The sequence below is a fragment of the Engraulis encrasicolus genome, chromosome 20, assembly GCF_034702125.1.
Source record: "Engraulis encrasicolus isolate BLACKSEA-1 chromosome 20, IST_EnEncr_1.0, whole genome shotgun sequence".
Lineage (NCBI taxonomy): Eukaryota > Metazoa > Chordata > Actinopteri > Clupeiformes > Engraulidae > Engraulis > Engraulis encrasicolus.
In genome coordinates, this window is record NC_085876.1 from 50,311,988 (window position 1) to 50,337,739 (window position 25,752).

A 25,752-nucleotide genomic window follows, 5' to 3' on the forward strand; every position below is an offset into this window, starting at 1 on the left:
CGCTAAATTTGCTATTCGCTTTTAACTTATGTTCCTCGAAGTGCAGTGGTCCAGCGACCCCGTAAAGCACTTTTTACGACTTCTCGAGTGCAGTGGTCCAGCGACCCCGTTAAGCACTTTCATGATCGCTTCGCCGCGCGGACGATCACGAGAAGCCCGTTCTCCAGCGAGAACGAAGATGTATGCATACATAGGCTACTTAATTCTAATTTCAGATAGCGCACTCATGAATTACGTAACCTCTTACTGCAGACGGGGTCGCCGGCGGGCCTTTTCACTATTTGCTGAAAAGACTCTATTACATCTGAACAACATTGCTATGGCAGTACAGAGAGCCTCAAGTAACAGATTAAGACAAAGCCATTACCATTTTAGTGACAGTAAGATTATAACATATTCTCTCCGCTAAGGGGTTAAGCAAAAAGATCACAAATAATGTTTCTTAATGTTTCCCCCACACATTCAAACAAACTGACAAACAAAAGCAAACAAACATCTACAGATCAGTCAATAAATGCTCACACACACAGTCTCGTAGGATTTGGTGCTCAGTGGTATAGATAGGACACATGAGCTTATTTACACACACACGCACACCACACACACACACACACACACACACACACACACACACACACACACACACACACACACACACACACACACACACACACACACACACACACACACACACACACACACACACACACACACACTCACCCTCTAGGAAACTGTTGGGGAAACTGTTGAAATATGCATAGTTTGCAGAGTGCATGTACATGCACACACACACACACACACACACACACACACACACACACACACACACACACACACACACACACACATACACACACAAATAGTGGCGCTCTCTCCGCGTTGAGTCCTTATCTTGTGTAGGCAGCCGTGTGGAGGGTTGTCATGGGGTCGTGACCTCAGCTGGCGTAGAACTCAGTTCAGCAGGCCAATGCTGTGTGATCTTGCTGTGTGATCTTCTTCATCAAAGTGTGTGATTAAGGTTCGCTCTCATCTCTGATGGGGCTCGTGGAGGGTTGCAAGTTGCCAGGGTTGCCAGATGAGTCTGATGATTTCCAGCCCAAAAAAATGCTCAAAACCCGCCTGGAAGCACAAAATCCCACCCAATTATATTGATTTCTATGGCAAAAAATTGGGCGGGTTTTTCTGCTAAATGCCATTTTTCTATGGCAAAAAATTGGGCGGGTTTTTCTGCTAAATGCCATTTTTCTATGGCAAAAAATTGGGCGGGTTTTTCTGCTAAATGCCATTTTTACCCGCACACGGCCATCCTAAGCAGCCCAATTGGGCTGGAAACAGGCCAACCTGGCAACACTTCAAGTTGCAACTGATAAAGGCGGAGGAACTACAACCTACACACTCCACCGCATACGAGTGAAGTGGTTCCCAAACTTTTTCAACTTTGTCAGATATTTAAATGCGATTAAAATGCGATTAATAAATTCCAAAGCCTGTAGATTAATTCGATTAAAACATTTAATCGAGTCCCAGCCCTACTTATATTATAACATTATGGCATCAGTATACTGCCCTACAAAGGGAAAGTGCATTAAGTACACCTACACTGAAACTGAGAAAAAAGCCTTTTATTTATGCTGTATAGCAGTGGTTCTCAACCTTTTTTGAACAAACGCCCCCTTGGCCTCATCACAAGCCTCCCAATGCCCCCTTGACCTCATCATAAACCTGACAACGCCCCCCATTAGTATTGAAAAATGAAATGCACTAATGCCCCCGGATGGCAACTAAGCACCACCCCCTCTCAGCTGTATCCTTGTCAACGCCCCCTGGAGGGATGAACCACCCACTTTGATAAACACTACTGTATATCATTATATATTTTTTTTAAAAAGCCCTTACCATGGGGCACCTAAGTCACGCCCTCTACTTCCTGGTTCATGGGGCAGAGGGAGTCAAAAAATAATTACTGGGCTTGAAATGAGTCGAAACCTTTGACCTCCACCAATGCAACACACATCCACCAAGACTCGCCTCATTCACTTCCATTCAATTTTTTGCAACGTTCTGCCCCATGAACCAGGAAGTAGAGGGCGTGACTTAGGTGCCCCATTGCGCATTGGACATACTGACCACAAGATTGAAACAGTTTGAGAGATAACCTGGTTGAATGGGACGGACGGGTAAAACCAGTTCATTTGGAATATGTGGCACTGGACTGTAAAATAATGCATTGCATGCAACCTACACACACACACACACACACACACACACACACACACACACACACACACACACACACACACACACACACACACACACATACACACACACACTTCCATACTTCATCCTCTCTGTTCTCCTCTCCTGCAGGTGACCGGTTTCCGCAGCTACGTGGACCTGTACTGCAAGGACAAGCTGGACGAGATGGGCGTGGCCCTGAAGGTGGTCAACGAGACGGTTAACGAGCGCTGGGAGGTGTGTCTGACGCTCAGCGAGAAGGGCTTCCAGCAGATCAGCTTCGTCAACAGCATCGCCACCACAAAGGTAAACCAGCTGCTGTGTGTGTGTGTGTGTCTGTCTGTTTGTGTGTGTGTGTGGGGAGGGGGTTACGTGTCAACAGCATCGCCACCACAAAGGTACATTAAACGAGCTGGTGTGTGTGTGTGTGTGTGTGTGTGTGTGTGTGTGTGTGTCTGTTTGTGTCTGTGTGTGTCTTTTTGTGTGTGTATGTGTGTGTGTGTGTGTGTGTGTGTGTGTGTGTGTGTGTGTGTGTGTGTCTGTTTGTGTGTGTGTGTGTGTGTGTGTGTGTCTGTGTGTCTGTGTGTCTGTTTGTGTGTGTGTCTGTTTGTCTGTGTGTGTGTGTGGGGAGGGGGTTGCGTGTCAGTGACATTTCGGCAGTAGCTCACGTCAGGGTGGCGCAACAACGATGGCCCACGATGCACCACGATGCCGCACGATTCGATTCCATCGTTGGCAGGAGGATCGATTCATCAATACATATTGACTGCGCGATTATGGAAAAAATCATTATCACGATTATTTGGGCCAAAATCATAATCACGATTATTAATCACGATTATTTGTTCTGATTTAAAAAAAAAAAATGGTAACAAAATAAAATATAACCAAGAATGAATTATATACGGGATGCGAAAAATAAAATGATTTGTAATAATCATGTAAAAGGCAATAGCATGAAACTTAGGTGAACAGATTTCTGGCCAGAAACACCAGCCTGCCAGTATGTTCTGGCTTCAAGGAGGTTCTCGAAGGTAGGTCCCTATTGCCACGAGTAAATCCCGATTGAAATCACGATTTTGATATCACCATTATATCACGGTTTTCGATTATTTACCATTAATTGTGCAGCCCTATTATCGATTATCATTTACACCCCATAGCAAGGGCATGATCAGCAGAGGTGCACCGAAATGAAAATTTGAGGCCGAAACCGAAACCGAATAGTAATTGATCACTTGGCCGAAGACCGAAACCGAAACAGAATATTACAATTCAGTCAAAAGTTATGAGGAAGAGCTGTACTTCATGATAAGCCATCATGGACACTCACAAGAAGCAGCGAAGTTCTGAATTGCAATTAGACATAAAAGAGGGAGTAGACAGGAGAAGAGAAGCTCTTTGAAGTCTGTGAAGTTTCAGGCTGAGGTTCCTATTTTGCCCAGAGGGGTAGAAATGAATTATAAAAATGCATTAACATCTGATTATATGGCGGGCCACCGATTCATGCCACTGGACACGCACATGCTCAGAAGATGATGGAGGGAGATTTGAGTCTTGAAACTACCAGACGGTTTAATTTCTTACATCTCTCTCTGAAGTGTGCGCACAGACACACAGACAGACACACACACACACACACACCAAGCCATTTTTGGCAAGAGTTCATGAACAGCTATTGTTTATTTCAATGTGTATTTGTATTTGTATCTGTACATGTGTGCGTATTTTTATGTGCGCATATAACCTGTAATGTGTGTGTGTGTGTGTGTGTGTGTGTGTGTGTGTGTGTGTGTGTGTGTGTGTGTGTGTGTGTGTGTGTGTGTGTGTGTGTGTGTGTGTGTGTGTGTGTGTGTGTGTGTGTGTGTGTGTGTGTGTGCAGGGTGGGAGGCATGTGGACTATGTCGTGGACCAGATTGTCTCAAAACTGATTGAGGTGGTCAAGAAGAAGAACAAGGCTGGAGTCAACGTGAAACCCTTCCAGGTAAGGAACACACACACACACACACACACACACACACACACACACACACACACACACACACACACACACACACACACACACACACACACACACACACACACACACACACACACACACAGCCACAGACACACACAACCAACTCCTTACTAAAGTTAAAAGGCCTAGATCAAACTCTGGCTTCATGTGATCTTCTTATGAAACTACAATTAAACTTCATAAATAAGTATCAAAGTAAACTGTCAAAACTAAGTCATGTGTCTGTCAAAAATAATTGCTTAGAACTTATGTAATATGTGTGTGTGGTGTTGTGTACTTTATTTCTTGTGTGTGTGTGTGTGTGTGTGTGTGTGTGTGTGTGTCCGTGTGTGTGCCTGTGTGTGTGTGCGTGTGTGCGTGCGTGCGTGCGTGCGTGCGTGTGTGCTATGCCTGCAGGTGAAGAACCATGTCTGGGTGTTTGTGAACGCGCTGATCGAGAACCCGACGTTTGACTCGCAGACCAAGGAGAACATGACGCTTCAGACCAAGAGCTTCGGATCCAAATGCCAGCTCTCAGAGAAGTTCATACGCTCGGTAACCACACACACACACACACACACACACACACACACACACACACACACACACACACACACACACACACACACACACACACACACACACACACACACACACACACACACACACACACACACACGTACACAGTATTACGTTTGCATGCTCCAAGTGCCAACTCTCAGAGAAGTTCATACGCTCGGTGTGTGTGTGTGACTGTGTGTGTGTCTCTGTGTGTGTGTGTGTGTGTGTGTGTGTATGTGTGTGTGTGTGTGTGTGTTCTCCCTGCAGGCCACCAACTGTGGTATCGTGGAGAGCATCCTGAACTGGGTGAAGTTTAAGGCCCAGACGCAGCTGAATAAGAAGTGCTCCTCCGTCAAACACAGCAAGATCAAGGGCATCCCCAAACTGGATGACGCCAACGACGCAGGTGTGTGTGTATGTGCGCCTCGTTCACTGCTAGTTATGGCCTGTGTACATCAGGCGCTACCTATGCTACATGCTACATGGATCCATTGACTTTCACTAGCTTAGCGACATGCTCCCTCTTTTAACTTGTCTTAAAGCAAGACAACGCTTAACATGAAGAATAAGACACTTTACCACCTTAACAAAACCCAGCCAACGATTTTAACTGTATTAAGCCCCAAAATAGTGGCATACTCCTTTAAAGTTGTGGGAACGTTTAGCGAACGTTCATGAGAGAGTGGCGAGTAGGCGAGCGAGCGAGAAGCTAGTAGCTAGCAGCAACGGGTGTGAATGTAGCTTTACCAGGGTTCCCACCAACAAACGTTTCGGTCATCCAGCCTTCTTCAGGTAAACCATGCGGTCACACATCTGCACTCTGTGTGGTCTCGCGCAGGCCCTGTTTTTTTGGGGGGGGGGGGGGTTATGACCGATTACAGCAAAATACTTTTGGCTCTCCAATCATCCCAGGAGATCGGTTTGTTGTAAACCCAAGAACCCTTTTTACCTTCATTGGGTCCACGTTTGAAGCGCATATTGAGCTTCAACAGACTACACAAGAGCAGTGGATTTGTGCGCACCATAATAATAATAATAATATATTTCCCTTACTGTGTGTGTGTGTGTGGTAATATATTTATATTACGCTGTGCGTCTGTGTGTGCTGTGTGCAGGTGGTAAGCACTCGTCGGACTGCACTCTGATCCTGACGGAGGGAGACTCGGCCAAGACGCTGGCGGTGGCCGGGCTGGGGGTCATAGGTCGCGACCGCTACGGAGTCTTCCCTCTCAGGGGAAAGATCCTCAACGTGCGCGAAGCCACACACAAACAGGTGAGCTCTACTTACTGTGTGTGTGCGCGCGCGCGCGCATGTGTGTGTGTGTGTGTGTGTGTATGTGTGTGAATGCCTGCGGTTGGTTAGCAAAAGCATTGCCTTAAATTGTGTATCTGTGTGCGAGAGGGAGAGAGAGGTTGGACGCATTATAAGTACAGTTGAGGACGATATTATTAGCCCCCCTCCTGAAATTAGACATTTCTCTTGATTTCTCAGTAAGAATGACCATTATTAACCGTTTCTGTTATTCTGTAAACAAATACACTGATGGAGATAATGTTCAATGAGTTGAATTTGGATTTTTCTATTGTTACGATGAGTTTAAACAAAAAAGGGCAAAAATGGCAAGGACAAAATTATTAGCCCCCTGATCATTAACAGTCAATATGGCGCCATTTATGAACCAAAACTGACAACAGGCTCTGATAAGTTGCTACCTAGGTTGGCACATGCCCCACTAGGGATTTTGGCCCCTTTCTTCACTGCAAAGTGTTCTAGCTGGTCCAAATCGCATGGATGCTGAGCATAGACATTAACCACAGACTCTCAGTGGGATTGAGGACTGGACTATGAGCGGGTGATTCCAATATCATGGTTTTAGTGTCCTTGAAGAACCTCTGAACTAATCTAAATGTATGCTTTGGATTACAATGTTGTTGGAAGACCCAGCAATCCAGATTCAGACCCAGACTCCCTGTGTCTGAGGCTGAATAACAGACTAAACTTGATGCCCCACCACTGTGTGTAACTGTGGAAACTGCTTGGCCTCATTAGACCAAAGAAGCATTGGACACCTGCCTAGATGATTGTTATTGACCTGGCCTCACCTGGAGTTTTTTCCCCCACCAAGAAAGACAGTTGTTAGGGCTTGTCATCATATTGGGCTTTGGGGCCATCATCACAGAAGAACCCCTTTACTAAAGGCAGTGCATATCAGAGTGCTATTGAGTTTTGCCTGTGAACATTTGAAAGTCAAAAATGAGTTTTGAACATCTCTGCTTTCATCTGATGATATTCAATTGCACCTGCTTTGATGCATGAATTCTGCTTCTGTCAGGTGAAGAAAGGGATAGGCCTTGAATCGTTATAAGATGGTTTCCACAATTAAACATGGTGGTGGATGCATCATTCTGTGGCAGCCTCAGCCACAGGAAACCTTGTTTGGGTGTATGGCACCATAAAAACTGAAAATTATGATAGAATGTGGAAAGTGACCTTGCAAAAAGATGCTCATAGAGGGAGCTAAGATCTTCACTGGATATTTCAATAAGATAATAACCCAAAACTTGCATCCAAAATAGTTCAAATGTTCTTCAAGGATACTAAAACCATGGTCATGGAGTGGTTCAGACCTCAATCCTTTAGATAGCATTTGAAGAGTGCTGAAAATGAATGTCCATCCTCAACATCCATGCCATTTGGACCAGCTTAACTATTTGCGATGAAAAAAATGGGCCAAAATCCCCGGTAGGACATGTGCCAACATAGTTAACAACTAATCAAAGTGCCTGGTGTCAATTTTTGTTCATAAATGGCACTGTATTGACTATTAATGATAAGGGGGCTAATAATTTTGTCCTTGCCATTTTTCCACTTTTTTGTTTAAACTCATTGTGAAAATGGAAAAGTCCAAATTTAACTTATTGGATACTATCTCCATGGTGTATTTGTTTCCAGAATAACACACATTTATTAATAATGATCATTCTCAATGATCAATGAAGAGATATGTCTAATTTCAGGAGGGGGGCTAATAATATCGTCCTCAACTGTATGTGTATGACAGTTTACTAGTCAACGTCATTAAGAGTGGAGAAATGTGTTTAAAATATAGTAATAATTAAGTAAAATAAAAATAAAATGAAATAAATAAATCCAAATACATTTTGCTGTTTAAGATATAGTAATAATTAAAATAAAATAATTAAATCCATAAATAAATTGTTTCTGCAGATCATGGAGAATGCGGAGATCAACAACATCATCAAGATCCTGGGCCTGCAGTACAAGAAGAGTTACGAAGACCCAGAGTCCCTACGCTCACTACGATACGGACACATCATGATCATGACCGATCAGGTACACACACACACACACACACACACACACACACACACACACACACACACACACACACACACACACACACACACACACACACACACACACACACACACAGCTACGAGGACCCCGAATCCCTACGCTCACTACGATACGGACACATCATGATCATGACCGATCAGGTACACACACACACACACACACACACACACACACACACAGCTACGAGTCCCTACGCTCACTACGATACGGACACATCATGATCATGACCGATCAGGTACACACACACACACACACAGCTACGAGGACCCCGAATCCCTACGCTCACTACGATACGGCCATATGATCATCACCGATCAGGTACACACACACACACACACACACACACACACACACACACACAAATGTTTCCACTGTTCTTCACACACACTTTGTCATTTCCATTTCACCTGGGTCTCTTGGCAGTCAAGTTGGCAAATAATTGCAATGAATGTTTTTAATCGACTAAAGTGGATTAATGGGTTCATTGTTGACATCCCTAACGGCGATTTACATTTGCGCTTCCAAAGCGGTAGAAGCGAGGAGTTCCATTATTTTCCAGTGGGACGCGGCAGCGAGGCGAGAGGTGGAGACGTAGGGAATCGAGGGTGGCGGGCGGTGGGCGAGCGAGGCGAGAAAGTTGAGCTTGGCTGAAAAATGTAGCGGCACCGCGAAGCGTTAACCAATGGGAGAGCTTTCAACGCCATGACGTCACGTGCGTCACAAGCAGTACTGGGATATTGAAAAATGGAGGCTGTTTTGATTTCGGTGGTGTCAAATCTGCCGGTCGTTTTTCACAGATGGTTTTAAAATAAATGACACTTGGGTTAAAGGGACAGTTTGGTCAATTTCAACATGCAGTTGTAATGCTCACACTACCCTGGACTTGTCAGTGTCTGAGATTTTTTTTATTTCTTCTTCAGCCGTCTCCGAGATCCTGGTCATTGTAATGGGGGCAGCTCTTTGTTTACATTTCATAAAAACATTTTTATTTATTCCCAAAAACATCCAAAAGGTTATAAAACATCAGCAGACAACTAGCAAACAGCAGTACCTTTTGGGAAAATATTTGGAGTTGGCCTACGTTTCATTTTTTAAAAATGTAAACAAACGCTGCCCCCATTAGAATTGCTCATATCTCGGAAAGGGCTGAGCCGAAAAATTTGGCATCAACAAACCAAACCAAAACACACAAAAAACCCAAAAAAAACAAACCCACGCTCACTCGATACGGACACATCGAATCATGGACAGGACAAACACACACACACACACAACACCACACACACACCCAAACCCACACACACCACACACAACAGATCCTACCTATACAGCAAAACACACAGTCAGGGCGTCCGACCCCAAAATTTTCCACGTTTTTAAACATTTGCTTTCCATTTACCCCCACCCAAGCCAAAAACCCGCAATTTTAAAAACTAAAGTGTTAAATGTTTTTCATTTGCATTCCCTACGTCCGGTTAAGGGCAAGTAAATTTCAGAAGGTGATCAACGATTATTGGTTTTGGCTCCGCCTAACCGGGCCTGCATTTCAAGGGCCATTAAAGCCAATTTGGCGGGGTTCTTTTTTTTTCCCTTCGACTGGAAATGAAGGACACTAGGGAAACAGGGGTGCCCGGGGGGGCGGCGGGGAGAGTGGGGTTAGGTGCCCCAAGGGAACCAAGGGGTTTTCCGGCCTTTAACCCCACCCCCGGTCCAACCCCGTAGTTAAAATGACCACGGCCCCACTTCATTTCCTCCTTCCCGTAAACTGTCTATTGCCGGCTTAAAAATATAAAACAGGGTAAACGTTTGTCCTCCAGAAATTGCGCCTTACGTTTGGAATTTTTTTGGGGTTGGGTTTTTGTGTTGTGTTGGTTGGTTGTTGGGGTTTTCCGGCCTACGGCTTTTTAAAAAATTTTTATTCTTCCCAAAACTTTTTAAAAAACACACTCCCAGACACCCCCTTTTTAAAGTGAGTCAACCCCCATTTAAAAAAACAACCCCCAAAACCACACACAAAAAACCCCGGGATTCATCACCCAGTTGCAAAATAAGGTACGACAAACACCAGAAAACCAAAACCCCTTTGAAGAATTATTGCCCTTCAAAGTATTACACACCCAAAAAAAAAAAACCCCACACAACAACAAACCAAACACACCCACCACAACAACACAAACGTGATTTAATGAATGTACTCAGTAAGGCATACACTAAAAACCCACTTTTCCCAAAACTCAAGTTTTTGTCCTGTAAACCTGCGAAACAACAAAACCCCAACCCAAAAACACACCCACCCGAACAACAAAACAACCCCAAAAACCCCAAAACCCCCGGGTTCCGGTCTCCCCGGTATTCTGTAATTTTTTTTGTGTTTCCGGCCAAGGGGGCCCCAAAACAAGCCCATAACTCTTCAAAACTTCCTTCCCCAAATCTTTTTTCAAAAAGGGGTTTCTGACCCTTGTCGAGAGTCATTCGAGGGGAACCCCAACACCCCCGGGAAGTTATCATAAATTTTTGTAAAAATTAACATATACACAAAAACAACAAAACCCCCCACAAAAACAATAAAATTTGGTTTCCTATCAAATTAAGCAGTTTCAAAACACCCCCAAAAAAACAAACCTTTCAAAAAAATTAACCACCCCCTTTATGAGGTTTTGGAAACCCCTTTTTGTTTAAAGTGTTAAAAATTTCTACAGAGTTTGTTGAGCATTATGTTTTAAAGAGACCCCCCATTAAGTTTGTTACCCCTTTTTTCCCAATTTGGGGTTTTTTGGCCTTGTTGGCTTAAGATGAGTGGTGTTTGGCGGTCTCTTTGGCCTGAGTCTGGCCCAAATTTTTAGCATTGTTTGCGAGGGCAGAAAGCGAGACTTCAAGACCTGCAAATCAAGTAACAAATTTGGGGGTTTGGGTGGTTTGTTTGGGGGGTTGTTGTGGTTTTAGTGTTTTGTTTTGTGTTTGGGGTATTTTTGTTGTTCGGGGTTGGCACCTGGTTGGTTTTTGGCTGCTGTTTCCGTGTGCCCCTTTAGGTTTGGGAAAGCCGGGTTTTTTTGATTGTTTGATTTTAATGGTCCATTGTTGTTGGGTTTGTGTTTTTGTGTGGTGTGGTGTTTGTGCTTGGTGGTGTGTGTGGTTGTGGTGTGGTGGTGTGTGTTGTGGTTTTTGTGTTTTTGGTGGTTGTGGGTTGTGTGCTTTTGGTGGTGTGTTGTGGTTTGTGGTTTGGTTCTGGGTCCCCGAACTAAGGACCAAAGATAATTTTTCGGGAAAAACACGAAATTTTTAAAACCGGCAACAAGAGACCCCTCCCGGTTTTTAAAAAAAAAAAAGCGTTGCTGTGTTTCTGCTTGCTGTCATCGTGTGGGGAAAATTGGTTTGGGTTTCTTTCTGTTTAAAATGATAACAAATAAAACCCCAAAAAATGAAAACGTATTGAAATTATTATTAACTTGTTTTTGGTATTACGTTTTTTTTGTTGGTTCATTTTTGGTGTGTTTGTTTGATTAATTTCATTGGAAACCCGCTCAGAAGGAAAAACGGAAGGAAGGATGGCTGACCCTTTATGGACAGGGGACGAGGAGAAGCCCGCCCTGCAAAAAAAACACTTTTTCCCCGGGTTACTTTGGGGAAATTGTGGGGGTTTTGGGGTTTGTTGTGTTGGGAAAAAATTTTTGTGTTGTATTTTAACAAATAACAAGAAAAAGTTAACAAAAATTTCTAACAATTACTTAATTAAAATTACGTACATTTTTGGGCATATAAAAATTAGGTTATGTTTGGAAAACGAAACTAAACTGTAATTAATTTTCCTAATAACTAAACATTTTCTTTCGCTTTTCACCTTCCCCCTTCCTTTTTTTTTGTTGGGGTTCCCCGTCAACAAAAACTTTTCCCCTCCTTTTTTTTGTTTTGGTTTAGTTTTTTTTTTTTTGTTTTTTTTTTTTTTGTTTTTTTGTTTGTTTTTTTTTTGGGCCAAAAATTCTGGGCGCCTTGCCCCCTTTTTTCCTTCTTACCCGACACATGTTTCCCCTTCCTATGGTGTAAGGCCATATTTACGCACCCCGCCGTACCCTTTTTACAAAATTCATCAACAAGGAGCTATTTTTTCTCCTTCTCCCTCTTTCAACCTGTACCCCACTTTTCGTTGGCCCCCCCAAAATCCTTTTACCCCCTTTTTTTTCCCCCTTTTTATTTATTTTTTTTTTTTTTTTTTTTTCCTCCCTTTCAATTCTTTTCTTTGCCTTTCCTTTCTTCTTCTTTCCTCTTCTCCCCCATTTTCCTTTTGTTTAAAATTCCACTCATCTTTCCCCTGCCCCCCCCCCCCCCACCCCCCACCCCCCCCCCTTTTTATGTTGATGTCCGTTTGTTGGGGAAATTGTCCCCTCTTGAGTTTATCACGGCCATCCCGCCAATTGCGTCCCCCCAAAAAACAAAGGGGGGTAGTCCCCGGGCCCTTGTCCAGAGATGTTCCCCTTTATAGAAGGTTTGTTTGTGTTGTGTTTGTTTTTCTTCGGCCGTTTTTTGGTCTTGTTTCCCGTCTGCCCGTTTCTTGCTTTTCCTCTGCGTCCCTGGTGATTAATCCAAGAACCCCAATGTGGTAAATGCTATAATAAAAGCCTTTTTCACAAGGGAAATAAAATGGGTGTAAAGGGAGGTGGACCATTGTTCAAGAGCAAAACGATTTTTTATTATTTTTAAAATGTTTGAGCGCCTAGCCCGGGTAAAGGGCTGGTTTGTCCGAAAAAAAAGGGGAAAATTGGCGTTGCCTTTTCTTGGGCGCCTTAAAAATTAGAAAACAAATTCCTTTGGCTTAAAAATCTTATTAATTTCAGGTTGGCAATAAATTTCAAGGGGGATTCAATTTCCCACAAATGGAGCAAAACAAAGAATTTTGTCCGGGTTTCATCCGGGTAGGAACGAACCTCAAGTTGAAAACGCCCCTAGTAAATTCCGGTTTTGTAAGAGGAAGCGATGCCCAAAATTCCCTCCGGAACTTTTCCTTGTCATTCCCGGCCAATTTATAATTTTAAATTATAACCATCCGCATATGAAAAATGCGATCAATTTCGCAGCTGGGGTGTATGTCGAGGTTTTCCCGGAGTCCTGTGCATGTATAGGTTAAAAAGGGAATTTACCCTTCAAAGGGATCCGCTTGTCTTGGTTTACTAATTTGGGTCCCGGGTTTGAATGGGATTGTGCCGGGTTTAATGGCTTGTTGTGTATTAATGGTGTTTGTTTAGGATCTGCCTGAAGGAGATGGTCCTTTGGAAATTTGACGGATTAAAATAGGAGTCGGGTTCTGAAAAATTGGGTTTTCCGAGCTTCCCTTCCTTGGGTCCCTTCGTCCTCCAAAAGGAGTTGAAATGGATAGCGAACGTCTGTTCTAGTTAAAGATGTTTAAATTCGACTCTAATCCCTTTAAAACAAGTTTGCCCCCTTTCCATATTTTTGAATTAAATAACTTTTTATAACCCCAAAAATTCCTTTTTTTAGGAGGAGATTTTTATAAGTTTTTTATGAAAAAACCCAATCATGCAAATTTGAATCTTCGTTTGGGATAGTTAGATGCTGACTTGGTGTTTTCCCGTGTGGTCCTCTTTTGTTTGTTGCGGCAATTGAAAATGAAAGACATGGACTTGCCCCTCCTGGCACAACAACTGAAATTTCACCTGCAGGTCTTTTTGAAAAATAACCGGCAAAGGCCCTTTTACATCTTAAACTCCCACACCCAAAACCCTTAACAAACAACCCCCAAAGCGCCCAAGAAAAGACAAGGGAAAGGCCCAGATTTAAAAAACACGTCAGTAGCCACCGTTTACGAACCCTTTAAAAGACAAACCTAAAAAGCCTTTTGATTAAATACTCCTTAAACATAAAAAACACAACCACACACAATAAAACAAAACAACCAAACACAACCCCAGAATAAATTGGCATCCTCTTTTCTTTTCTCCAAACCTTCCAGTCCGTTCCTCCTGCTCCCGCTTCAAATTCCTCGATGGCAACAAGAATAACAATAAAAAAAACTTGCAAACAAAAAACACAACAACAAAACCACATCCACACCCCAATAAACCTTTAAAAAAATAAAAAACAAACCCGGGACAAAATCAAACCTTATAATATAATTTAAATCTGTTCCACAGGGGAGCCCTAGGGACCCTCCCCGAAGGTTCGGGAACGGGGGAGGGATGGACCGGTTTTTGCGTCCCCTAGACCTTCCCGGTATTTTCTCAATACCCTTGTAACCTAGGACCGCGGGTTTGGTAGTACCGTGGGGGGGCTTGGCCCCTCCCGGGTCCACGGCCGAACAACCCCAGAAATGCTTGGGCCGTCCGAGAGAACCAACGGAGTAAGGTGCCATGGCCGTCCGGCTGCCCACCACCGACCCATGTCCAGGACCTACCAATCCAAGGGGCTTCGCCCTGCCTTGGTCCTCCGTCTGTGGGCAACCCAATTAACCGCCCCTAATTTGGGGGCCTACTTAACCTCCATTAGGCAACAATTAAACCCACCATTTAAAATTATTCAGCCCAAATTACACACACACACACACACACATACACACACACACACACACACACACACACACACACACACACACACACACACATCCATCTGTACATCTGTCCCTCCTTCTCTCTGTTCTAATGTGTGTGTGTGTGTGTCTCTCTCTCCTGCTTGCAGCTGCCCAGCTATAAGAACCACACACACACACACACACACACACACACACACACACACACACACACACACACACACACACACACACACACACACACACACACACACACACACACACACACACACACATCTGTACATCTCTCTCTCCTCCTCTCTGTTCTGCTTCTTGTCTCTCCATCCTGCTTCACACACACACACACACACACACACACACACACACACACACACACACACACACACACACACACACACACACACACACACACACACACACACACACACACACACACACACACACACAGTAGAGCCACTGTTCTAATGTGCGTCTCTCTCTCCCTCCTGCTTGCAGCTGCCCAGCTATAAGAACTTCAAGGGCATCATCCACACATGCACCCATAAACACCCATCTGTACATCTGTGTCTCTCCCTCTCCTGCACACACACACACACACACTGGGTGCATCCCAATATGTGACCTTGCCTCCTCCACTTGCTTCTCGTCATGATGACATCACTGACAACAGCATTATATTTCAATATCTTGCAAAAGCTCAATTGTAAAGTCTTTTTCTCATTTGCAATTGGGATGGTGAATGAAAAACAGTCCCTCAAAAGTTGTTGTGGCTAGGCTGACAGCTGGGAAACTTTATCGTTTTCTCCACGGAGGAGGGGCCAGGAGGAGGGACGAGGAGACAAGCACAAGTGGAGGAGGCAAGGACACATATTGGGATGCACACACTGTTCTAATGCCTCTCTCTCCCTCCTTGCAGCTGCCCAGCTATAAGAACTTCAAGGGCATCATCCACGAGCTGGGTCAGAACCAGTACCTGGTGAGCGGAGAGGTGTCGGTTCTGGACAGGAACACCATCGAGATCACCGAGCTGCCCGTCCGGACCTGGACACAGGTACGCACACACACGCACACACACATACATACATACACACACACACACACACATACATACACACACACACACCCCTTTAGGCAGACCTAAGGACTGTTCTATTCAATGCTAGTAGTATTATGACACGACCCTTTAGGCAGACCGGAACCTGGTCATGTTAGGTGCCCATAGCAACCTATTACATTGGCATATCTCTATATACTTAAAGAATCTCTGGTAGAGTGTCCCCCTGGTGGTGGGAGGACGTAACAGTCACCTGTAATGCCACCCCTGCTCTCCGCCAGACCTACAAAGAGTCTGTAATCAATACATTTAATCAAATCAAAATCGAATCCCCTTCGCCAGTCCTACAACGAGTCGGTGCTGGAGGGCATGGAGAAGACGCCGGCTCTGAATATAATGTAATAATAATGTAGAGTAATGTAATGTCCCTGCTCCCCATCCCAGGCCTATCAAAGAGTCAGCTAAGTTTAATATAATGTAATATAGTATAATATAATATAATGTAATGTAAAATAATGTAATGTAATATTATGTCCCACCGCTAGTCCTACAAAGAGTCAGCTAAGTTTAATATAATATAATATAATGTAATATAATGTAATGCAATGTAATGTAATGTCCCTGCTCCCTATCCCAGGCCTACAAAGAGTCAGCTAAGTTTAATATAATGTAATATAGTATAATATAATATAATGTAATGTAAAGTAATGTAATGTAATATTATGTCCCACCGCTAGTCCTACAAAGAGTCAGCTAAGTTTATTGTAATGTAGTGTAATGTAGTTTAATATAATGTAATATAATATAATGCAATGTGATGTAATGTAANGTATTGTAATGTAATATTATGTCTCCCTCCGCCAGTCCTACAAAGAGTCAGCTACGTTTAAGTAAGGGTTAACGTTCGGCGAGAAGGTCGCTACCGTGGAATAGCAGCACGACAGAGAGAATCTTTAGACCCCGACGCGGAGCGGAGGGGTCTTGTTCTCTCTGAAGTGCTGCTATTCCACAAAGCGACCGACTCGCCGAAAGTTAACCCGCTTATTATATGGATATACTTAAATGATTCACACATGGCGGGGACATTTCTTTAGGCCTATTTAATGTTAAGTCTATTATAGTTTTTAATGTCAAAAGATTGTTGCTGCGCAAAACAAAACAGTGCCGTTGTGGAACACCGCTAGGCAACAGCTAGGTAGTCAGGACAACAGGTGTTGTCTATCACAGCAGCTGATTAGAGTCTTGTTGAAAAGTCGCTTTAGCAGTGAAAAGTCTTGTTGCCATTGACAGCGGTCTGTTATAGACCAACCCGTCCGTTATCGAAAAATAACAGACGTGCAAACGTTGGGGAGCCCCACTGAAATGAATGGAGCATTCGACCGATGACGTCACACCATATAATAATATAATATAATGTAATGTAATGTAATGTAATGTAATGTAATATAATAGTATGTCCCCCTCCGCTAGTCCTACAAAGAGTCGGTGCTGGAGCCGATGCTGCAGGGGACGGAGAAGACTCCGGCGCTGATCAGCGACTACAAGGAGTACCACACGGACACCACCGTCAAGTTCGTGGTGCGCATGAGCGAGGAGAAGCTGGCACAGGCCGAGGCGGCCGGGCTGCACAAGGTCTTCAAGCTGCAGTCCTCGCTCACGTGCAACTCTATGGTAAACACACACACACACACACACACACACACACACACACACACACACACACACACACACACAAGGTCTTCAAGCTGCAGTCATCGCTCACGTGCAACTCTATGGTAAACACACACACACATGCAGACACACAGACACACACACACACACACACACACACACACACACACACACACACAACACAAACAAAATGATTTACTAGTTTGTGTGTGTGTGTGTGTTCCTCTGCTCCGTGCCCCATAGGTGTTGTTCGACCACATGGGCTGCTTGAAGCGCTACGAGTCCGTTCAGGACATCCTGAAGGAGTTCTTCGAGCTCCGCCTCCACTACTACAAGCTGAGGAAGGATTGGATGATGGGCAGCCTGGGGGCGGAGGCTGCCAAGCTGTCCAATCAGGCGCGCTTCGTCCTGGAGAAGATCGAGGGGAAGATCTCCATTGGTAAGACCTGAAGTAGTGGTGTGCTTTGGCCTATAGCAGTAGGGGTGTGCTTTGGCATTGCCCTTACGATTTGGTTCGATTGCGGTTCAGGAGGTAACAATTCGATTCCAAAATAGTGAAACTAGTGGAATCAAGCGTTGGCAGAGCAGCACTTTGTCGGAACCCGGAACCAGTGTGCGGAGTCCCTTAGCCTTTTTTTTTTAAAGATTTTTTTTATGGCCTTTTTCGACCTCACTTGATAGGACAGTGTGAGAGGTGGGCTGGGAGAGAGACGGGGAGGGGTCTGCAAAGGACCCGGTAGCTTGGAGGTCAAATTTGCACTGCCATACCCCGAGAACGGTTGAAAGTGTAGGAGAACGGTAAAACCCTATTATTTAGGGTGGTGTAAAATGAGCCTATTTTCCAAAAATGGGACAGTATCACTTTAAGCCCTTTTTGGGAAAAGGTGCCCTCTGCTTATTAAAGTCTTGAATATCTCAGCCTCCGAAGTACATAAAAACATGAAATAAGTTGCATTTAAAAGCCAGGACCCTCATTTTGCATCAGAAGGTCTTCATTCAGCTCTGACATACCCACATTTTTTAATAAAAAGCGCTCAAATCTCAAGAACCTGAATGCTTATATGTCACTGCAGGACAAAATGGGTTAAGCAAATTGTCAGACACTGGGCTTTGCATTCTGTTTTCAACAGTGATGGCTCCTTGCTGCGTTCTGAAGCCCAGTGTTTCCAGTAGCTTGCATCATATGCCAGTAAAGCATTGTGTTGTGTTGCACTGAGTGAATGAAGATGTTACAGTGAGTCTCCCGTTGGCCCTCTGCACCGCTCTCTCTTCCCTGGGAGCACACTGCACTGCAGTCACATGTCAACAAGGCTGGACCGGGACAAAAATGCAGGGCGGGCGCTTTTGGCCAAGACTGGTCCAACAGGCATTGAGAGAAACAATGAAGCCTGTGACAACATTTTAAGTTGTCTATTACGAGCTATTATGCCAGTAAAGCATTGTGTTGTGTTGCGCTGGGTGACTAACCCCTCTTTGCAACTGCACTTGTTGTTCTGTATATCTCCTGTGCACTTTGTATTTGCTTGTGATGCTGGCTTGATTATGTCCTCTTTTGAAAGTTGCTTTGGTTATAAAGCGTCTGCCAAATGCAATGTAATGTAATGTAATGTAATGAATGAACATGTTGCAGTCTCCCGTTGCACGCCGCTTGGCTCCACACGTCGTTCTGACTTCCTTGGCCACACACTGCAGTCACATGTCAACACCATAGTTTTTAGGGCTGGGTTCAAAAGATCGCATCGCGATCCAATATCGATTCACGTTCGAAAAGGGCAATATCAATTCACAACTTTGTGGATCGATCTTTTGCCGATCATTATAGGCGCTGTTTTTTCAACCACATCCTGTAGCTCTCTTCCACAGTTTCCCACTTACTTCTCACATACCAAGGTATTTCATGTTTGTGTGGGCATCAAAGGCGGACATATTTAGGTTTTTATAACCGGTCTTAGAATTCTAGGCATAAATGTGTTAAAGTGATAGCCCAGCGATACAAAAGATCGATATCGAATCTAATTGATTCAGATCGTGGATCGAATCAGATCGTAGCCTTCTAGATCGGAATCGAATCGATCCAGGAAACTTGTATCAATTCCCAGCCCTAGTAGTTTGACTATTGCACGCTCTGCCTGCCGTGGCTTACTCTCTTAATTCAGATGTCAATCAGGGTAAATGAACTTACAGAGTATTTGACTATTCTGAAAGTCAAAGAATGCGCGCACATCTGTGGCACAGGTGCTGGACCAAACGTAAGATAACTGAAAAGAAAATAAAGGTCCGCAACACTGTTAAATTTTCCCAAAGATTTAATGGCACTACGTTTCGGACTAACTGTCCTTCATCATGTGTTGCACTGTGATGAAGGACAGTTAGTCCGAAACATCGTGCCATTAAATCTTTGGGAGAATTTAACAGTGTTGCGGACCTTTATTTTCGTTTCAGATTTTTTATTTGACTATTCTGCCCTACTAATCAAGAATACAGTAACTACACCAACATGGTAATGGGAACTCTTGACGAGGCCTTCAGGATAACATGAGGTGTGAATGGGAACTCTTGACGAGGCCTTCAGGATAACATGAGGTGTGCTCTTGACGAGGCCTTCTCAGGATAACATGAGGTGTGCTCTTGACGAGGCCTTCTCAGGATAACATGAGGTGTGCCTTGTCTCTCGCCAGAGAATAAGACCATGAGGGATCTCTGACAAGACCTTCTCACCCTGTCTCTCTACCTCTACCTCCACCCCTCCTTCTCTCTCTCTCTACCTCTACCTCCACCCCTCCTTCTCTCTCGCTCTCGCTCTCGCTCTCGCTCTCGCTCTCGCTCTCTCATTCTTTCTCTCCCCCTTCTTCTAACGATAACCAGGCGAATAGACTGGCCGCGACGAGATTCAAGCGACAGAGAATCGCTTCTGTGCAGCAAGAGCGATACGAGCGATTGAAGCGACTAGAGTATGTCCGTTAAAAGTAGAACGCAAGCATTCCAACATTTCGCGTCATTGCTAATTTGCATAATATTCCAAGGAGTTCAACTACAAACTGTCGCTGTCGTCGCGCGACTCGCCTGTAGTTGCTCGAATCGCTTCTGTCACGCGGCTCGATACACAGTCAATTGCTTCCGTCGCTCGCCTCGCTCATATCGCAGCAGGTGTATTCGTGCGGTAACATGGCTAACGTGTGCCGCTCGCTTCGCTCATATCGCGGCAGGTGTATTCGTGCGGTAACATGGCTAACGTGTGCCTCGTCTTTCTTTCTCCAGAGAACAAGACCAAGAGGGATCTGATCCGGCTGCTGGTGCAGAGAGGCTACGAGTCGGACCCTGTGCTCGCATGGACTAAGGCCCAGGAGAAGGTACACACACACACACACACACACACACACACACACACACACACACACACACACACACACACACACACACACACACACACACACGCACACAAACACACACATTTCCGATCCGATTCCGATTTTTTATCATGATCTTCCATTGGAAAACAAAACAAAAAACACTGGCATTTTATATACTTGCAATTTGTAATCACACATAACTGATAGTAAACATTCTCACTGCAAGAAGATTTATAAGATTCCTCCACTTTGGCAGATTCAAGACGATCTTATACTCGATTTCCCGATTCACAATTTAAGATTGTCATATTGATGAAGACGCTTTGTCGCAACGTTAGTCTAATGCAAATGAATAAGAAGTAACTAAAGACATCCGGGTGGCAACAGATTTTCCTCCCTTTCATTCATGTCTGGTGGTCCGACTGGTTGCACCAGATTGTCAGTTAGACGTGTGGAGTACGTGTTTTCATTTGCCATTCATTCGCCTCACTTTGACAACTTATTCATACTCTCTATCTCTCTCTCTTCCTCTCCACCCTCTCTCTCTCTCTCTCTCTCCACCATCTGTCTTTTCCCTTGTCTACCTCCACCCCCCCTCTCTCCCTCTCTCCCTCTCCCCCCCATCCCCCCCTCTCCTCTCTCTCTTCTCTCTCTATCTCTCTCTCTTCCTCTCCACCCTCTCTCTCTCTCTCTCTCTCTATCTCTCTCCCTCTCTCCCCTCTCTCCATCTCTCCATCTCTCCCTCTCTATCCCTCTCTCCAGGCGGTGGATGAGGATGCTGATAGTGACAGTGACGGCTCGATAGACTCCGGCTCCACCTCGGGCCCCAACTTCAACTACATCCTCAACATGTCTCTGTGGTGCCTGACCAAGGAGAAGGTGGACGAACTGCTCAAGCAGAGAGACGGCAAGGTACCGTACCGTACGCACACCTGTGTGTCTCACGCACACGCACACGCGCACACACACACACACACACACACACACACACACACACACACACACACACACACACACACACACACACACACACACACATGCGCGTGCACACACATGCGCGCGCGCACACACACACACACACACACAGTGGACCTGAAAATGTAAGGTAATGTAATCATCCATGATGTTTGTGTGTTTAGAAATCGGAGCTGAACGACCTGCAGAAGAAATCTCCTCAGGACCTCTGGAGGGACGACCTGGCCGTCTTCGCAGAGGAGCTGGACGTGAGCATAGAATATTATATTATATTACGTGTGTGTGTGTGTGTGTGTGTGTGTGTGTGTGTGTGTGTGTGTGTGTGTCCTGTCAGTGGACTGTTTAAAAGAAGAGCCAGACAGCTACAAGTGTGTGCACGCATGTGTGTGTGTGTGCATGTGTGCGTGCGTGTGTGCGTGTGTGTGTGTGTGTGTTTGTCTGTGTGTGTGTGTGTGTGTGTGTGTGTGTGTGTGTGTGTGTGTGTGTGTGTGTGTGTGTGTGTGTGTGTGTGTGTCTGTGTGTGTGTGTGTCTGTGTGTGTGTGTGTCTGTGTGTGTGTCTGTGTGTGTGTGTGCGCGCGCGCGTGTGTGTGTATCTAGCGTCTAGAAAAGGCTGAGAATGAGACTATTCAGTTGGTTAATAGAGCTGTGGACTTAACATGCGCATTTAATGTGTGTGCGTGTGCGTGTGCGTGTGTGTGTGTGTGTGTTTGTGCGTGTGTGTGTGTGTCATCTAGCGTCTGGAGGAGGCTGAGAAGGAGACGATCCAGCTGGGCAAGGCTGCCAAGATGGTGAAGGGCAAGGTGGGCAAGCCCAAGGCTCGCAAGATGGAGCTGGAGGAGACGCTTCCCTCGCCGTACGGCCGCCGCATAGAGCCCACCGTCTCGCTCGCCACCAAGGCCGACGCCGCCAAGAAGATGGGCAAGAAGAAGAAGGTGGAGTGAAAGTGAAACTGAAAGCCCAATTGGGAAACTCCAACTCCCATTGTCATTGTGACACAGCACTCCACAGCACACACAAGTGAACACTGCACACTGCACACAACGAAATTGCATTTATGCCTCACCCGTGCAAGGGGGCAGCCCTCAGTGGCGCCCCATGGGGAGCAGTGCGGTGGGACGGTACCATGCTCAGGGTACCTCAGTCATGGAGGAGGATGGGGGAGAGCACTGGTTGATTACTCCCCCCACCAACCTGGCAGGTCGGGAGTCGAACCGGCAACCTCTGGGATGCAAGTCTGACGCCCTAACCGCTCACCCATGACTGCCCGAGTGGCAGGCAGACCAGTAGATATTAGTGCAGTGCTTCTCAACCTTTCTCAGACCGGGGAGCACATTCAAGAAGAAGAAGGTACAATGGCAGGCAGACCAGTAGATATTAGTGCAGTGCTTCTCAACCTTTCTCAGACCGAGGACCACATTGTCCCCCCAGAAATGTTCAGGGACCACCTGTCAAGTTAAATGACAGTTGAGGGGTGTTAATTCAACACTGCTAATTTTGATGCAGATCACTCAGTTGTTATTCACATTTCAAGCCTGTCTTATTGTGGTGAAAAGAAGTCTTCAGCTATGTTAAGCTTTGTAATTATGTCACAAATATACCCTACTGCTAGCTCGTCTTGGAAAAGTAGAAATCCACTCACACTTTGAGAATCACTTTTGGACAGCACGATTAGGGGAAAAAATGATAATCACGATTATCGGGATCAAAATTGAAATCACGATTATTTATCACAATTATTGAAAAACAATTAACAACTGCAATTATTTGCAGAATTTTATTTAAAATCAGGATATGAAATATAACTAAGAATGAATTCAATAGCATGAAACTTAGGTGGACCTTCAGATTTGTGGTCAGAAACACCAGCCTGTCAGCATATTCTGGCTTCAAGGACGCTCAAAGGCAGGTCGCTATTGCCACGATTAAATCCAGATTGAAATCACGATTTCGATATCACAATTAAATCACGCTATTCGATTATTTTTGACTAATAGTGCAGGGGTCCGTTTCTCTAAAGCGTCTTTGCTATCGTCGTTAGCAAAGTCCTTCGTTAGAGCGACTCAACTCTCTCTTGACAGCGACGCTCACCACTAAATCCAAGGGAATGGTAAGACGGTCATCAGACGGTCTTAAGACGGTTAGCAACGACAAGAATCGAGAAACGGACCCCAGGCCTACAGACCAGTAAAATATTAGTGTATTACTTAATCATGTAAAGATCAAGCCTGTGAGTGAGTGAGTGGACAGCATACAAATTGTGTGTGTGTGTACCCCCTATAGAGCGACGTAGACATGAAGATGGAGTTTGACATGGAGGACGGGGAGGGAGGAGGAGGAGGCGCAGGAGGAGGAGGCGCAGGTGCCGGGGAGAACTCCCTGATCTCCCCCTCCGGACAGGCACAGGCCAAACCCAAAACACCACGCGTCAAGAAGGAGAAGAAGGAGCCAGGTGAGACACACACACACACACACACACACACACACACACACACACACACACACACACAGACCAGGAACATTTCATACAGATCTTCTTCCTGTAGTCCAGGAATGGGGAACCTTTTTTATTCGAGGGGCCACTTCAAACTCCTCAGAGGGCCGTAAAAGTCCTCCGAGGGCCGTACTATGAACACAAAGCAGGATTTCCTGGAAGTCCCCTGAAAATAAATTAATTGTATTGCAAATGTATTTTCTAAGATTCCATTGCAAAATATGTCATATTTTATGTGAAGCTGCATAACATTGAAATTACATCGGGGGTCTCAAGGGCCCCACCCCTGCTGTAGTCTGACAGTTTTCCCGCTTCAGCATGTTGATCGCAACATAGTCTTTATTTATGGCATATGATAACAAATGATCAACCCTGTCGTCCCTACGTTTTTAACATCCTCCATAGTATAGAATGCATGTTTTCGCTCACACCTTATTTAAGACTGGATATCATTCATTCATTATGCCCTATGATTGGGAACCATCGCGGCGTTAAATGGCAACAAGACAGACCACAGGGGTTGGACAAAATAATTGAGACACCTGTCATTTTAGTGTGGGACGTTTTAGTGTGGGACGTTTCATGGCTCAAGTCGACCAGCCTGTTGGCCAATGTAGTGTCCAACTTTTTCCAGGTTCCAAAAGTTATGGTGAAGGGCTTGGCAGGGATTAACGCACCTCTTCTCTTAGGTTTGATGTGGATTTATTGTTAACAAAACTTAACTTAAACACTTTACAAAATAAATACTGGGGCTGATCTGATCGAAAAACCAAAATAAAGATGCTTTGTAAAAGAAGAATGTGGTCAAAACAGTGTGTTCTGCCATGGTCTCTCACCATCCACCATTATCCAAACTTTTCCATCATCCACCTGCGCACCACGTCACGGGTAAAGTTCCAAATTGCGTAACACGTGATCAGATGGTTAGAGAGCGCAGCATAAAACACTGTTGACATTATTTCTATACATTATTTCCATAATAAGTCTATGTAATATGTCATATTTACTTTTCTTGTTAAACTATTTCATAAACCAAATGTTGAAAACCAAAACATGATATAGAACAAACTAAGACTATGAAATGGCTATCACAGCCAATCTTCATTAATAGCACATTGCACCAGTAAAGTGAAGTGTGAAGGTTCAATTAGCAGGGTTAGAGCACAGTTTTGCTCAAAATGTTGCAATGCACACAACATTATGGGTGACATGTCAGAGTTCAAAAAGGAGAAATGCTTGGTACGTGTGTAACTGTTGCATCTTTGACCGAGACAGCAAGTCTTTGTGATGTATCAAGAGCCACGGTATCCAAGGTAATGTCTGCATACCACCAAGAAGGATGAACCACATCCAACAGGATTAACTGTGGATGCAAGAGGAACTAAATGACACTAAATGACAGGTGTCTCAGTTATTTTGTCCAACCCCTGTACATGCTTGTGTCCCGCGCCAGAGGAAGACTCCGTGTTACCCGGACAAACCTGCTGACACTAATATAATT

General features: G+C 44.7%; 1 protein-coding gene across 1 annotated transcript in view; it reads left to right on the top strand.

Annotated features, from left to right (window-relative positions):
* The window catches only part of LOC134436084 (DNA topoisomerase 2-beta-like), a 61,652-nt gene that overhangs the window by 18,605 nt on the left and 17,295 nt on the right, over positions 1–25,752 (top strand). Inside the window, exons 8-22 of the mRNA XM_063185110.1 lie at positions 2,368–2,541; positions 4,118–4,219; positions 4,652–4,789; positions 5,063–5,201; positions 5,911–6,068; positions 8,025–8,273; positions 15,205–15,264; positions 15,626–15,760; positions 17,234–17,434; positions 17,678–17,873; positions 20,693–20,784; positions 21,547–21,696; positions 21,924–22,007; positions 22,495–22,692; positions 24,041–24,209. Of these exons, the coding sequence (XP_063041180.1) occupies positions 2,368–2,541; positions 4,118–4,219; positions 4,652–4,789; positions 5,063–5,201; positions 5,911–6,068; positions 8,025–8,273; positions 15,205–15,264; positions 15,626–15,760; positions 17,234–17,434; positions 17,678–17,873; positions 20,693–20,784; positions 21,547–21,696; positions 21,924–22,007; positions 22,495–22,692; positions 24,041–24,209 (2,245 nt within the window). The remainder of the gene's footprint in view (positions 1–2,367; positions 2,542–4,117; positions 4,220–4,651; positions 4,790–5,062; positions 5,202–5,910; positions 6,069–8,024; positions 8,274–15,204; positions 15,265–15,625; positions 15,761–17,233; positions 17,435–17,677; positions 17,874–20,692; positions 20,785–21,546; positions 21,697–21,923; positions 22,008–22,494; positions 22,693–24,040; positions 24,210–25,752) is intronic.